General features: G+C 37.8%; 1 protein-coding gene across 2 annotated transcripts; it reads right to left on the reverse strand.

The window, feature by feature from the left end:
* Positions 1-6,903: 6,903 nt before the first annotated feature.
* On the reverse strand, positions 6,904-12,808 carry LOC110764173 (putative disease resistance RPP8-like protein 2). Of its 2 annotated transcripts, none has more exons than XM_021967091.2 (5): positions 11,458-12,808; positions 8,876-10,602; positions 8,729-8,791; positions 8,551-8,623; positions 6,904-7,239 (listed from the first exon to the last, which is right to left on the reverse strand). In XM_021967091.2, exons 1-4 carry the CDS (start codon positions 12,518-12,520, stop codon positions 8,570-8,572), a joined length of 2,907 nt encoding a protein of 968 aa, XP_021822783.1. In that variant the 5' UTR covers positions 12,521-12,808; the 3' UTR covers positions 6,904-7,239; positions 8,551-8,569. The 2 variants fall into 2 exon arrangements, with proteins under 2 accessions (XP_021822783.1, XP_021822782.1); XM_021967090.2 differs by having other exon boundaries at positions 8,545-8,623; positions 11,458-12,807.
* Between the last annotated feature and the right edge of the window lie 543 nt (positions 12,809-13,351).

The raw sequence follows: 13,351 nt of genomic DNA on the forward strand, positions 1-13,351 counted from the left end.
AGAAATAATGGCCTAGTCCCCAGTGAAGTTGCCATTTATGTAAGGGCCTTTTTATTCCAACAGCTCTAGGTGGAATTGGGCCGCTGTAAAGAGAGAGTGACTTTGCCCCCTTGCCTGGATTCAAGAGCTAGGCCCCAAAATACCACGAAAGAATTCTAATTCTTAGGGAATATTCTGGTCATCTTCAATGGCTTCTTGTAGGTTTTGATATATAACAGGTACTTGAATGATTTTGCATGATTTTTGCTGTATTGGAAGTGATTTTCTTGAAGTGGAACATGTGTTGCAGGTAGTGAAATAATGCTGGAAAAGATGTTAAAGAAGATGAAGTTTCTTTCAGCTGATTAAGGGCATATGACAACTTATGGAAGGCATACGACATCTGATATTGGGGCTGATACTTTGATATTATACACAGATCATATAGGCTTGACATGAGACTTTTGCTTCATCAATGTTCTTTATTTTGGCTAATCTCAAATATATTTTTTTCTCTTTCACTTGCAAATCAAATATTTTAAAAGGAAAAGTAGAAAACCAAACTCCCAAATCTCTCTCTCTCTCTCTCTCTCTCTCTCTCTCTCTCTCTTGCACAACTTCCAGTCAGAGCCGGCCTTGGGGGTGGGCGAGAGGGGCCTTGGCCATGGGCCTCCAATTAAGGGGCCCCAATTTTTTATATATATTATATATACTATTGTCCAATTTATTAAAAAAAAAAAAAAACAGAAACAACACGCAATTAAATTAGGTTTCTTCGTTTCCCACGCAGAAACAAAAACAACATATGCTTGAGGAAGGCGATTCCTCTCCTAGTTAGTTTCTCCTTGGAAGAACTCTATTTAATCCATCCATTATTTTCAGTTTCTCTCATCCTTTTTTTTTTTTTTTTTTCTCATATCATATTGTAACCTTAGGAATCAATCTCACACTAAAAAGCTCACAAATTGTCTTTGAGATTGATGGTGACCAAGAGGGGAGGAACATGAGAAATTGAAAAGGTAATCAGATTTATAATTTATTTATTTTTTATTTGTTCCTTTCCATCAAACTATTTTTTCAATTTCCAGATTATACACAAACAATGACTTTGTGTTAAGATACTTAGACTCTGCTTTATAATTGACTAAGTATGATTATGCTCTATAATTGTTTATCGTAAAATCATTATTCAAGCACTCTACGCGCTATGTAAAATCATTTTATTTGTTGTTTTTTCGCAATTGTATACTAAGGGAAGGGATCTCATTTAGTTTATGGCCTAGGGCCACCCAAAAGTTAGGGCCGGCCTTGCTTCCAGTTTGGCGAGGCTCACTTTCTCTCTCCTCCTTGCTAGATGTAGCGAGCCAAAAGTTGGTTCTCCAAAATAGAGAGCCAAGTAGGGATTCTGCTGCAGTTAAAATTTTCCTTCTTTTTAGCCAAATTGAAAACACATGATTTAATTTAGGGAGATTCACTATTATACCCAATATAGGAGCCCAAATTTGAACAATCTATAGATGCCACGCCAGTAATTTATTACCCAAGAACACCTGAACTTATTGACGGATGAATGCAATTGGATCGTACTCCTCCTGGACCTTCCACATACACAAGCACACACAACTACATTGATGAAAAACTGAAGCGCCAACTTTATGGGTGACAGACAGAGAAAAACAAGACAACGCATCTGTATGAATCTGCAAGTAACAAAGAGCAAACGATAAAACTTTGATAAAAAGACTGCTATATCCTTCCACATGTAACATATTTCTGTTCTATGAGCATCCACAATCATGCTCTCTATTTTTTAGTTAAATTTTAGCTAAAAACATATACAAGTTATTTTAGGAGCTCTCTGTAAAATTTAAACTCCAATCATGATCGCTAGTTTAAGGAGCCATAAATGCTATAACTCTTTTTTAATTGAGTGCTACTCTTTCCCCACCCACCTTATCTTCAAAATTTTAAGGACAAATTTAGCCTTTTGTAAAATGACTTTTAAGGACTTATGCCACCTTATTAAAATTTATCCAATGGATTGGAATTTTTTCATAATTAAAAAGAAAAAAAAAACTCTAATGCAACTTAACAATTTGAACCTTAACTCCTGCCGTCATTTACCTTTTTTTTCCTTTCTATTTCCTATCTCTTCATCCTCTCCCCCTTTCCGGTTTGTTTTGTTTGCAACATCTTCCCGCAATCATTTTTTTTTCTGGTCAATATCTCCCCCAATTAGTTTAGTCTTCTTCTTCTTCTTTTTTTTCTTCCTTATTTCTTATATCTATAGCTTCTCCACCCAATTGCACATGTTTGGTTTTTTCCTACTTCCTTCCTAAACCCTAAACAAACTCTCCAAAACAGAATAATTTTTTTTTTTGGTAGACTCTCTTTATAATGACTTAACTGATCTCTACATAATAATCAAAATCGTTGAAATTCAATTTAATTCAATTTAAGGTGACCTTTCATTCTCAACCCTATCTTCTTATACGCCATCTACATTTGTCATTGCTTCCTACAGCCTCTCCCAACAAACCCTCCAACTCAACAATGAGACCACCCTTCAATTCTCAGGTCTCAACCCCGAATTTTCTCAAGCCACCTCCAAAACCAACCAAACTTAGAGCAAGGAAGAGGGAAAAAAAAACCTATACAATTGGGTGGAGAAACTGCAGAGAAAGAAAGAAGAAAAAAGAAAAGAAGAATAACGGTTGCAGGAGTTAATTGTTAAGTTCCATTAAGCTTCTTTTTTATCTTTTAAACTATTATGTTTGACAAAAAGAAAATAATAATTAAAGGGTATTTTAGGAATAATGGTGGGTGGAAAGATAGGATTATGTTTTTTCAAATTTACATGATGGGTGGGAAAATAAGGTGGGGTGGGGAAATATGATAGGGGGTGGAAATAGCAGTACTCTTTTAATTGGTCCATCTCTATTAAAAAATAATTAGCATAAATTAAAATTTTGAAATACTCATTAAATAAAGTAGCATTAAATTATAGGTTATTTTAGGAGTATGGTTATACAGTGATGAAATAAAAAATCTAAACATAATAAAAGAGGTAACTTTCAAATCTCATGTAACAGCTCCCATAATAAACACACCCACCTATATTTCCAAAACTGTATTTTTGAAATTTGCGGATTGCTACTCCAAAGCACTTCTTACAAGAAATTATAGAAATGTCTCTAGTGCATTCTGCTGCACCATAAATCCAAACTATGGCCTGAGATTCGTTAATACGTAACATCATTTTCCAATATGCATAAAACTAGGGGTGGTTGCGGTTCGGTAACCGCGAATTTTTGCCCAAACCGCAAACCGACCGACTATTTGTGGTATGGTGATTTTTGAAACCGCAAACCGACCGCGTTTTACGGTTTACCGGTTACCGTGACTTAGCGGTTTAAAACCGCAAGTTCTTTTTGTGTCATAAAAATCCAACTTCTCAAGCATATATAAATTTACAATCTCCTCAACTTCTCAAGCATTCACAACCTAAAGAAAATTAAAGTTCAATTCCAAGCATTCCAATTAAAGTTAAACTTCTCAAGCATTCCAATTCCAAATTCTTTAAAGTTACAAACCAAAAGGAAAATGCAATGCAAAATGAATTAAAGTTACAACTCAAAAGAAAATCCAATTCAAAGTTAATTAAAGTTACAAACTAAAAGGAAATGCAATGCACCAATGTTACAAACTAAAGTTACAATGTCACATCCCGGATCGGCTCCGCCGTAGCACGATATTGTCCGCTTTGGGCCCCCCTCTCTGGCCCTCACGGTTTTGTTTCTGGGAGCTCACTACCAACTTCCCAGTGGGTCACCCATCCTGGGATTGCTCTCGCCCCCAACTCGCTTAACTTCGGAGTTCCTACAACTCCGAAGCCAGTGAGCTCCCAAAAGGCCTCGTGCTATATGGATGCGGGTGTGTACATATAAGGCACATCACCCACTCTCCGTTGGTCGATGTGGGATCTCACAATCCACCCCCCTTAAGGGCCCGACGTCCTCGTCGGCACACTCGCACCACACAGCAGAGTGGCTCTGATACCAAATTGTCACATCCCGGATCGGCTCCGCCGTAGCACGATATTGTCCGCTTTGGGCCCCCCTCTCTGGCCCTCACGGTTTTGTTTCTGGGAGCTCACTACCAACTTCCCAGTGGGTCACCCATCCTGGGATTGCTCTCGCCCCCAACTCGCTTAACTTCGGAGTTCCTACAACTCTGAAGCCAGTGAGCTCCCAAAATGCCTCGTGCTATATGGATGCGGGTGTGTACATATAAGGCACATCACCCACTCTCCGTTGGTCGATGTGGGATCTCACAATCCACCCCCCTTAAGGGCCCGACGTCCTCGTCGGCACACTCGCACCACACAGCAGAGTGGCTCTGATACCAAATTGTCACATCCCGGATCGACTCCGCCGTAGCACGATATTGTCCGCTTTGGGCCCCCCTCTCTGGCCCTCACGGTTTTGTTTCTGGGAGCTCACTACCAACTTCCCAGTGGGTCACCCATCCTGGGATTGCTCTCGCCCCCAACTCGCTTAACTTCGGAGTTCCTACAACTCCGAAGCCAGTGAGCTCCCAAAAGGCCTCGTGCTATATGGATGCGGGTGTGTACATATAAGGCACATCACCCACTCTCCGTTGGTCGATGTGGGATCTCACAATCCACCCCCCTTAAGGGCCCGACGTCCTCGTCGGCACACTCGCACCACACAGCAGAGTGGCTCTGATACCAAATTGTCACATCCCGGATCGGCTCCGTCGTAGCACGATATTGTCCGCTTTGGGCCCCCCTCTCTGGCCCTCACGGTTTTGTTTCTGGGAGCTCACTACCAACTTCCCAGTGGGTCACCCATCCTGGGATTGCTCTCGCCCCCAACTCGCTTAACTTCGGAGTTCCTACAACTCCGAAGCCAGTGAGCTCCCAAAATGCCTCGTGCTATATGGATGCGGGTGTGTACATATAAGGCACATCACCCACTCTCCGTTGGTCGATGTGGGATCTCACATACAAACTCAAGTGTTGGTGGTGGTGAGTGAATTTGAAGAACCCCGTTGTGTTGTTTGAGCACCAATGCTATCTACAAATAAAATAACATAAATTTAGTACATTTTATTATAAGAAGAAGCATAAATAACATGAGCATAAATAATGGGTGTGAATAGAAAATATTGTATGAAATATGTTGTATGAAATATATTTTACATATAATATAATATAGACAATATTATTTAAAATATATTTGCGGTTTGCAGTAACCGCAAGTTTTGAAAATCAATTACCGCAACCACAACCGCAAATGCGGTTCGGTTCTAAATACCGCAAATGCGGTTCGGTTTACCGCGATTGCAGTTTCATTGCGGTAAATTATCAGTTGGTTTTTGCGGTTTTTCGGTTTTTCGGTATAAAATGCCACCCCTACATAAAACCATCGATTATTAGAAGCTTCCATACATAATTGGGATAAGTACTCGACAATGGAATTACCAAAAGAGAGGGGAGTATCATGATAATGATAATGATAATTCCCCCCAAAAAGCCCGTTATACCTGTCAATTTACCTAAGAATGATGAATTTGAGTATTTTAAGAGGCAATTTTCATACCAAATTATAGCTCCTCTCTTTTGAGGGCAACGCTTTGGAAGCTCTTGACAAGCATCACTGATACGACTTCTACAAATTTCACTCGGGATTATACTCCAGCATTGTGCTAGTCCATATACATTTGTATTCTTTGGTACTATATGTCCTCCAGAAAACCAACTTCCATGTCCTCTCATTGGAGTTGTCTTAGTAAATTGTATGAATAACTTTCTCAAGTGATCCAAGAGGATCTACCAACAAAATTAATTATATTATATTATATTATTAAATTATTTAAATCATTAAACAAAAAACTAATGGTTTATAATGAATTGTTATATAACCAGAAAAAGTTAATGGTTTTGAATGAGTTTGAGATTTTAGGCCATTCATTCTCTATGGCTTAACATAATTTACTATTTTAGTTTAGTTAATTTTGTAACACCCCGACCCTAATACTTGTAATACTAATACTGAATTTACTAAACAGACAATTCTAATACTTGTAATACATCCAATAGCATCTGATAGCTAGTGTTACTTCTCCAGAACTATGCCACCATGTCATGAAATTGTGTGATTTCTCCCTTTTTTACCCTAAGAGAGAAGTTTCAGTCGCCGACCCACAAAGAGATCGGTGGCCTCCATCCTTCTCCTCCTCCCTTCTTCCCTCCCTTACTTACCATCCAAGACCTTCCCCTAGCCTCCTCTCTCTACCTCTGCACCTCAGCCGTCCATTCTAGCCCCTCTGTCTGGGAAGATTTTGGTGGATGCGTGGTTGTCTTGGTGACGACGTGATGATAGATCGTCTTTTATTTATTGTTGTGTGTTGCAATTTTTTATTTGAGTTTATTGTGTATTTGTAGTCTCTTGTGGGTTTTACTTTTTGTAGTTGCAATTGTAGAGGAGGGGGTTTCTAAGAACACATCTGCATGTGAATGTCATTTTTTACTGGACAAGATGCTATTGACACATAACCAATTTTTTTTGTTCTTATGGAAGTAAACCTTATTTAGTGTTTGACCCAAAAATATAGATATATATATATATATATATAAGCAGGTGTTTACCCGTTTTTTCAAGGAGTACCAGTGGCCAAGGTTGGTGCAGCAATCAATCTTCTACCACACCACAAACACAGAATGATGACCAAGCTATAAAAACATGACTTCTACCTTGTGTTTTTAGCCAAATTAATAAGAACCCAAATGCTGAACAGTATGGGTCGTTCACTATTTGTGGTAAATAAAGCCTATTTTTCAATTTGATGAGAGCCCAGATACCGGGCAGGGTCTTGCGTGCAGAATTAGGCCCAAACAGGAGTTTAAACCTCAAATAGCATTAATACATCAAGAAGGTGAAGCTGCAAATTACAAACACGAGAAATAGAATACAGCATGCTGTGATATTTATAGTAGTAGTATTGGTTCACACCATGTTATTGTGCATGCCAAAATAAAAGACCAACTCAGGCATCTTCTAATGTGAGTATTGCTTCAACTATTGGGGAAGTGCCAGTGCCAGTTGAGATAGTTGACACGCAGCCACCCCAAATCTCACTATTGTAGATGCGATTTTGATTCAAACCAGCATAGATAATGGGGATCCAACAAACATTACTCACATAGTGTTTAGTTGGTCGATTCTCAATATACACCTGCATAAGAAGAGATTGTTACGAAAATGTAAATGCTTCTGTGTCACTGATCTGAATAATACGGAAATATTTATGCGAGTAGCAAACTAGGTATACTACATAATATAATCTGAACCGAAAATATAATAAAGGGAATAATCCAGCCCTCTCTCTCTTCAGTCACTCTTCACCATCATCATCACCCACATGCCCACGCCCCTGCATTCATTCCTCTTTTTCTCTTCAATCACTCAGCCCGCATAATCAATTTGTTTTTCAATTTAAAATTTTACAAAGTATTTTTACCCATGTAATTCTCTCTCTCTCCCTCATTCCTCTTGCAGTCCCCAAAAAAAACCTCTGTTCTTCTTCTATTTTTGGTCCTCTTCAGTCACTCCTTCAACACCCACACATCATATATTGATTTCTCTCAAGTTTTTTTTTTTGCTTAATAAATGAAGGTGAAAAGGGATAATACTTTGTGATAATGGAAAGGCAGGAGAGATTCCTTAGATCTGGAGAAGAAATCAATACATGGTGCGATTTTTCTCCCCAAAACCGTACCTTCACTGTTCCCTGACAGAACCCAAGCTCTCTCAACTTCACCTTTCAAAATTTTCCAAAACTACCCAATAGATAATAAAATTTGAAGAAAAAAAAGAGGAAAGAGATTCCTCAGATCTGGAGGAGAGAGAGTGACGCCGGAGAAGGTTTTTTAATATCTGAAATTACTAAAATGTCCATGCCACGTCTGCAAATTAACAGATTAGTTAACAGAGTTGACAAAATGAGGCAAAGTGCGACACGGAACAAAGTTCTAGTGGATTAAGTGAGAAAATTTGAGTTTCAGGAGATAAATGGAGATCGACGTTCGAGTCTAGGGGGTAAACGTTGAAATATAGAATAAACTTGAAAGGGTTAATTACTCAAATGGTCCCCAAACTTGTATGCGATTTACATTTTGGGGCCTGAATTAAATTTTTCGTTCAAATGGTCCATCAACTCTATATTAATTACTCAAATGGTCCCACCGTTACATTCTGTCAATATTTCCGTTAAATATGAGGGCAAATTGGTCATTATTTACCCTAAAATTTGGTTAAATTTAACAGAAAATTAGACGGTGGGACCATTTGAGTAATTAATATAGAGTTGATGGATCATTTGAACGAAAAATTTAATTCAGGCCCCAAAATGTAAATCGCGTACAAATTTGAGGACCATTTGAGTAATTTACCCAAACTTGAAATATAGAATAAGAAATCATATTTGCAGGCACCGAAAAGAAACAAAAACAGCTAACATTGGGACAGGAAGAGAGCGTACATTGACCTCATTATCGACACAGTTTTCAGTTATCCACGCCAGCATCAATGAATTGTAGGGCAGCCTTCTGTACATACATCTAAAGGAAAACAGTTTGAAAAAAAAAAAAAACAATTAGTGCTTATTCCCTTTTTTTTTATAAAAAAAATAAAAGAAAATGAAAAGGAAAGGTCTGAAGACATACAGAAACACGAAACTTCTCCTGGTTAAGCTGCTTCCTTCTCTCCTGGGCAAGCTGCATACGTTTCTTCAATGAAAAAAAGGAAGAAAGTAATTAGTTCTTTGTTCACATGAAACAACAGAAAAGAGAAGGTATATATGAACACATTACCTTTACAGCTTCGTCCCACTGCTCAGCAACAATACTCTCAAACAAAACAGAAGGGACGTGTTGGATCTTGTAGAAATCCTTTCCTCCTTCCTGAAGGTTACTACAGAATGTATCAGGCATCAACTTTATGGTTATTTCCTTAAGGGTAGAAACATATTGCAGCCTAGGAACTTCTACCAACGTAATCCAATTTTCAATGTACAATCTGCACAGGCTAGGCATGGCTCCTTCGGACACCCACCAATAGGATAATTCGGACAAACCATTAAGGTAAAGAACTTCAAGAGAAGGAAAGCCCTCACTCGAGAAAACCAAATCTCTAGAACCAGCCCCAAAAGCTCCAACTCCAAGGAAAAGGGTTTGTAATTTTGGCAGCTTCTCTAGTATTTTTATCTGGGTGTCCTCGAGACAGGTACCACACAACGTTAACTTGGTGAGGTTTGGATAGGTTGGGAGATCTTCAGGTAAATTTCCAATTGGCCCCATTACTTTCAGCTTGGATACATAACGACATCTATATACTATACTTTTTAATATATCCATTGAAGTAGACACCACACAGAGAGACTGAACACGGTTCATTGTGAAGAATGCCGCTTTCGAGATTTCCTCCAAAATTTCAAAGTTTACCGACAGCTTTCTAAGATTGTTTAATTGAACAAGTTCTTTGAAATCAGAGTCTTGGTTCGAAATATGAACTAACGTCTGCAAACTGCTAAGACTAGCCAATGACAGCTTCTCACTTACGCTGTGTTTATAGGGCATGTATAAATGTCTCAATTGTTCCATCTTTGAAAACACATTAGGTATTTTCACCAACACCTTATCTTTACAACGTACATCTAGAGTTTGCAAACACACCAAACTAGCTACAGATGATGGCAATTGATTCATTTCACTATTCTTCAGACTTAAAAACCTTAAGTGGACAAGATCCCCAATATTACTGGGCAACTTTACTTCAAAACGCATCTCTTCAAACTTCAAAACTCTAAGCAATTTGAAGTCATTGAACATTTTGTCTATCATTTTTTTTTTCCATATGAGGCTGCCAAAGTATAACAGAGACCTGAGTTGGCCATCTCTTTCATGTCTTGTGGGGGCTAAATAATCAACTTTTTCGTCCAAATAGATGGCACGTCTTCGAACTTTACCGATAGGTGCTGCCTTGCTTGCCGTGGAAGCAAAATTGACAATATCAAAAAAGTTCTCCTCTTTTCCCTTTGACAAGCATAAGTCTCGCATAAGATCATGGAGACGACATGTTTTGATCTTCTTACTTGAACCATATTTTCCAACTTGAACCATACACCTTTCTACCAACTCAATTAAGCAACCGTATGATACATCTTCAATCATGTCTATTGACGTTGAAGATATAAGACCTTCTGCCATCCATAATTGAGTTAATCTTTTCACAGGTATCTCATAATCCTCGGGAAAATGGCCTAAATATAGAAAGCATAACTTTAGGCGATATGGTAGGTGATCATAACTCAATGCTAGCACCCATGACGCACCTTTATAGCCTTGATTTTTGTATTCTGGTTCAAGTTCTGTGCCTCTCCTTATATATACATCAACATTCTTATACACTTTATACCACTCATCAACTGTTCTTTTTCTAGCTAGAAGTTCTGCAAGCACAATAACAGCTAATGGCAAACCTCCACAATGTTGAAGCATCTTCTTTCCTAGTTCTTCCTTCTTAGCATAAATTTCAACCACTGAAAAGAATAAATACAATAGAAAGCAAAATTAACCTATTTTGTTCAATATGGCTTTCTATATCACCAATGTCCCTTGCTTGAATTATTTTCATATATACTAGAACTTAAAAGTTTATGAAGTTTCTTAACCTCACTGCTTGGAAGTTAAAAACAAAATCAATTCCAAGCACATTATAATAATTCATTGCTTGGAAGTTAAAAAGCAAAATGAGTTTTAAAAACATTAAGGGTAATATGCCGAATTGCCCCTGAACTTGTACATAACTATCAATTTATCCGTGAATTTTTTTAAAGAAAACTAAGGACTTGAATTAATTTTTATTATCAATGTTTCTGCTGCCGTCTAAGTCATCAACATTTCATTTAAATTGTTGTTAAATACGAGGGCAAATTGGTCATCTTATATGTTAAAAATAATTAAAAATTATAAAATAAAATAATATCAAATGAAAAAAAAAAATCATTTTAATTAAAATTCGGACCCACCAACCTGCGACCCACAACCAATCCATGTTTGAGATAGTGTTTCATCGTGGGAAAAATTCATCAAAGAAGATACAGAACAAACAAAGAATTGCAACAATCTGTCACAATATGAAATGAAAAGAACCTGTACTGAAGCAATATCTTGATAGAAGGATATTATGCAACCTACTCCTAGAATTATTTTTCTTTATAGTCCATTAATAATGTCTTGGCCAAGAATTATTTTCAATGGGTGTCTGCTGAAGTACAACGGTTTGAAAAGATCTGATTTCCATTGAATGAATTTTCTTCGTTCAAAAGAAAAGGAAAATAATTTGGTCTACATGAATGCGGTAGTTTCCATGAAAGAGCTGGTTGAGAAAATACCTGTATCATCCCTTCCAAAGATAGCTATATTCTCGAACAATTTCCAGCTTTCATTAGCATTTAGTGGCCGAGATTCATGAAGAAAACCATTTTCATCTACATGCAAAGCTACTTCTTTGTTGCGTGTCGTGAGCAATATGCAGCTCCTTGTTCTCTTGTTTACTGGAAATCCAGCTTTTATAGAGTTCCAGGTACCAGTGTTCCAAACATCGTCAAGGACCACCAAACAAGACATATTTTCGAGGAGATTATAGAGGAGTTCTGCTATTTCATCCCTCTTCTTTCTTTCAATTTCTTCTCTTTGCTCTTTGGTAGCAGCAGTTAGCTTAATTAAAACTTCTTCCAAAACACCTCTTCCTTCATATTGTTGAGATACACACACCCAAGCAAAAGAATCAAAATGACGCCTAACTTTATTGTGATGGTAAACTTGTCTTGCAAGGGTCGTCTTTCCTGAACCGCCCATCCCCCAAATGGAAACTACTCGGTGAAATTGCTCTTCTTCTTCCTTCATCAAATGTGTAGCCAATATCTCTACATCGCCCTCTATCCCAACAACATGGCGTTCACTGAAATGAGCATAGGTTAGCCTCTGATCATGTTGCCTATCAACAGATGAAGAACTACCTTCACTCCCTGACCCGATTGCCTTGATATCATAACATTCCATTCTGGACCTCAACTTAGAAAGTTTGGTTGTAATCTTCTCGATTTCAGACCCAGTCTTATGAAGATAAGATCCTTCTCTCAAGATACAAGCAAACCTTTTCAGGACTATTGTCATGCTTCCTTTCCTCTTGGAAGCCACTTTCAAGACAAAAGTCTCAATCACATCCTCCAAATCATAAGCAGCATCTCTAACAGTTGCAACCCAAACGCGTACCACTTCGTCTTCCCCTTGTTTGGCATCTGCATCTTTCAGGTAGCCCAGCATCAGTCGTAGCTCGGTTTGTGCAAGCTCAACTTGCTCTCCGACTCCACTTAAAAAGTTGGCTTCCTGAAGGATGAAATCTCCAAGTGGCTTTAGGCCTTCAGTGACAATTGAAACAACAGCCTCAGCCATATTTCTGGTCTTCGCCAACAGTGAACAACTAGTTACCTCCGCAGCTTTTTTCTCTTCTGTATCTTGAAGCAATGAAATTTTCTTCTCTAGCCCCTGCTTAATGTTTTGCTTTCCTCTCTGGCATCAATCATCATTTCAATTAATTAAGCATTCCACCACCACCTAATCTCTCTCTCTCTAATAAATAAGAATTCTTAATCCATTTTGATTCAGACACAAAAATGGATTAAACAATGACTGCACTACTTACTATGCACCGTCCTGCAGCACAGTTCCAATTGTTAAATGCAAATTGCAATATAGAAGCCATGTGCGAGGGCCAAATTTTGAGTGACTCTTCCATTATATACTTTATTATTGTTTTCTATATGAGTAACAGAGTTTGGCTTCCGTTATGTTTATGGACGGATGTTAAAATATTAGATAGGTGATACGAAGAGACAGGAAATTTATAGACTAATATTTCTTACCGTTGGAAGTCTATGAAGCAACTTAAATGCCAGCTGGTGCTACCATTTTTGCCCTTTTATCAGGCCAATAAAATTAATGAGAGCAATGAGGAGAAATAAGTAACTTTAATATAAGTAGCTGTTTGTTTTTGGAGATTCACTATTATACCCAATATAGGAGCTCAAATTATAAAAATATCCTATATGAAATGGACTTTAGAAACACACCCAAATCTCATTTACAACATAACAATTTAACAAAGAGGCTTTTAACTTCTTTTAAATTACAAAATTGCCATTGTTTTCTTAAAACAAACCCAACCCCAAAACATATAAAAAATCTCAAAACACTTAATAGGGCATCAAAGTAATTTGATAACCA

Source organism: Prunus avium, chromosome 2 (genome assembly GCF_965620075.1).
Source record: "Prunus avium chromosome 2, drPruAviu1.hap1.1, whole genome shotgun sequence".
NCBI lineage: Eukaryota > Viridiplantae > Streptophyta > Magnoliopsida > Rosales > Rosaceae > Prunus > Prunus avium.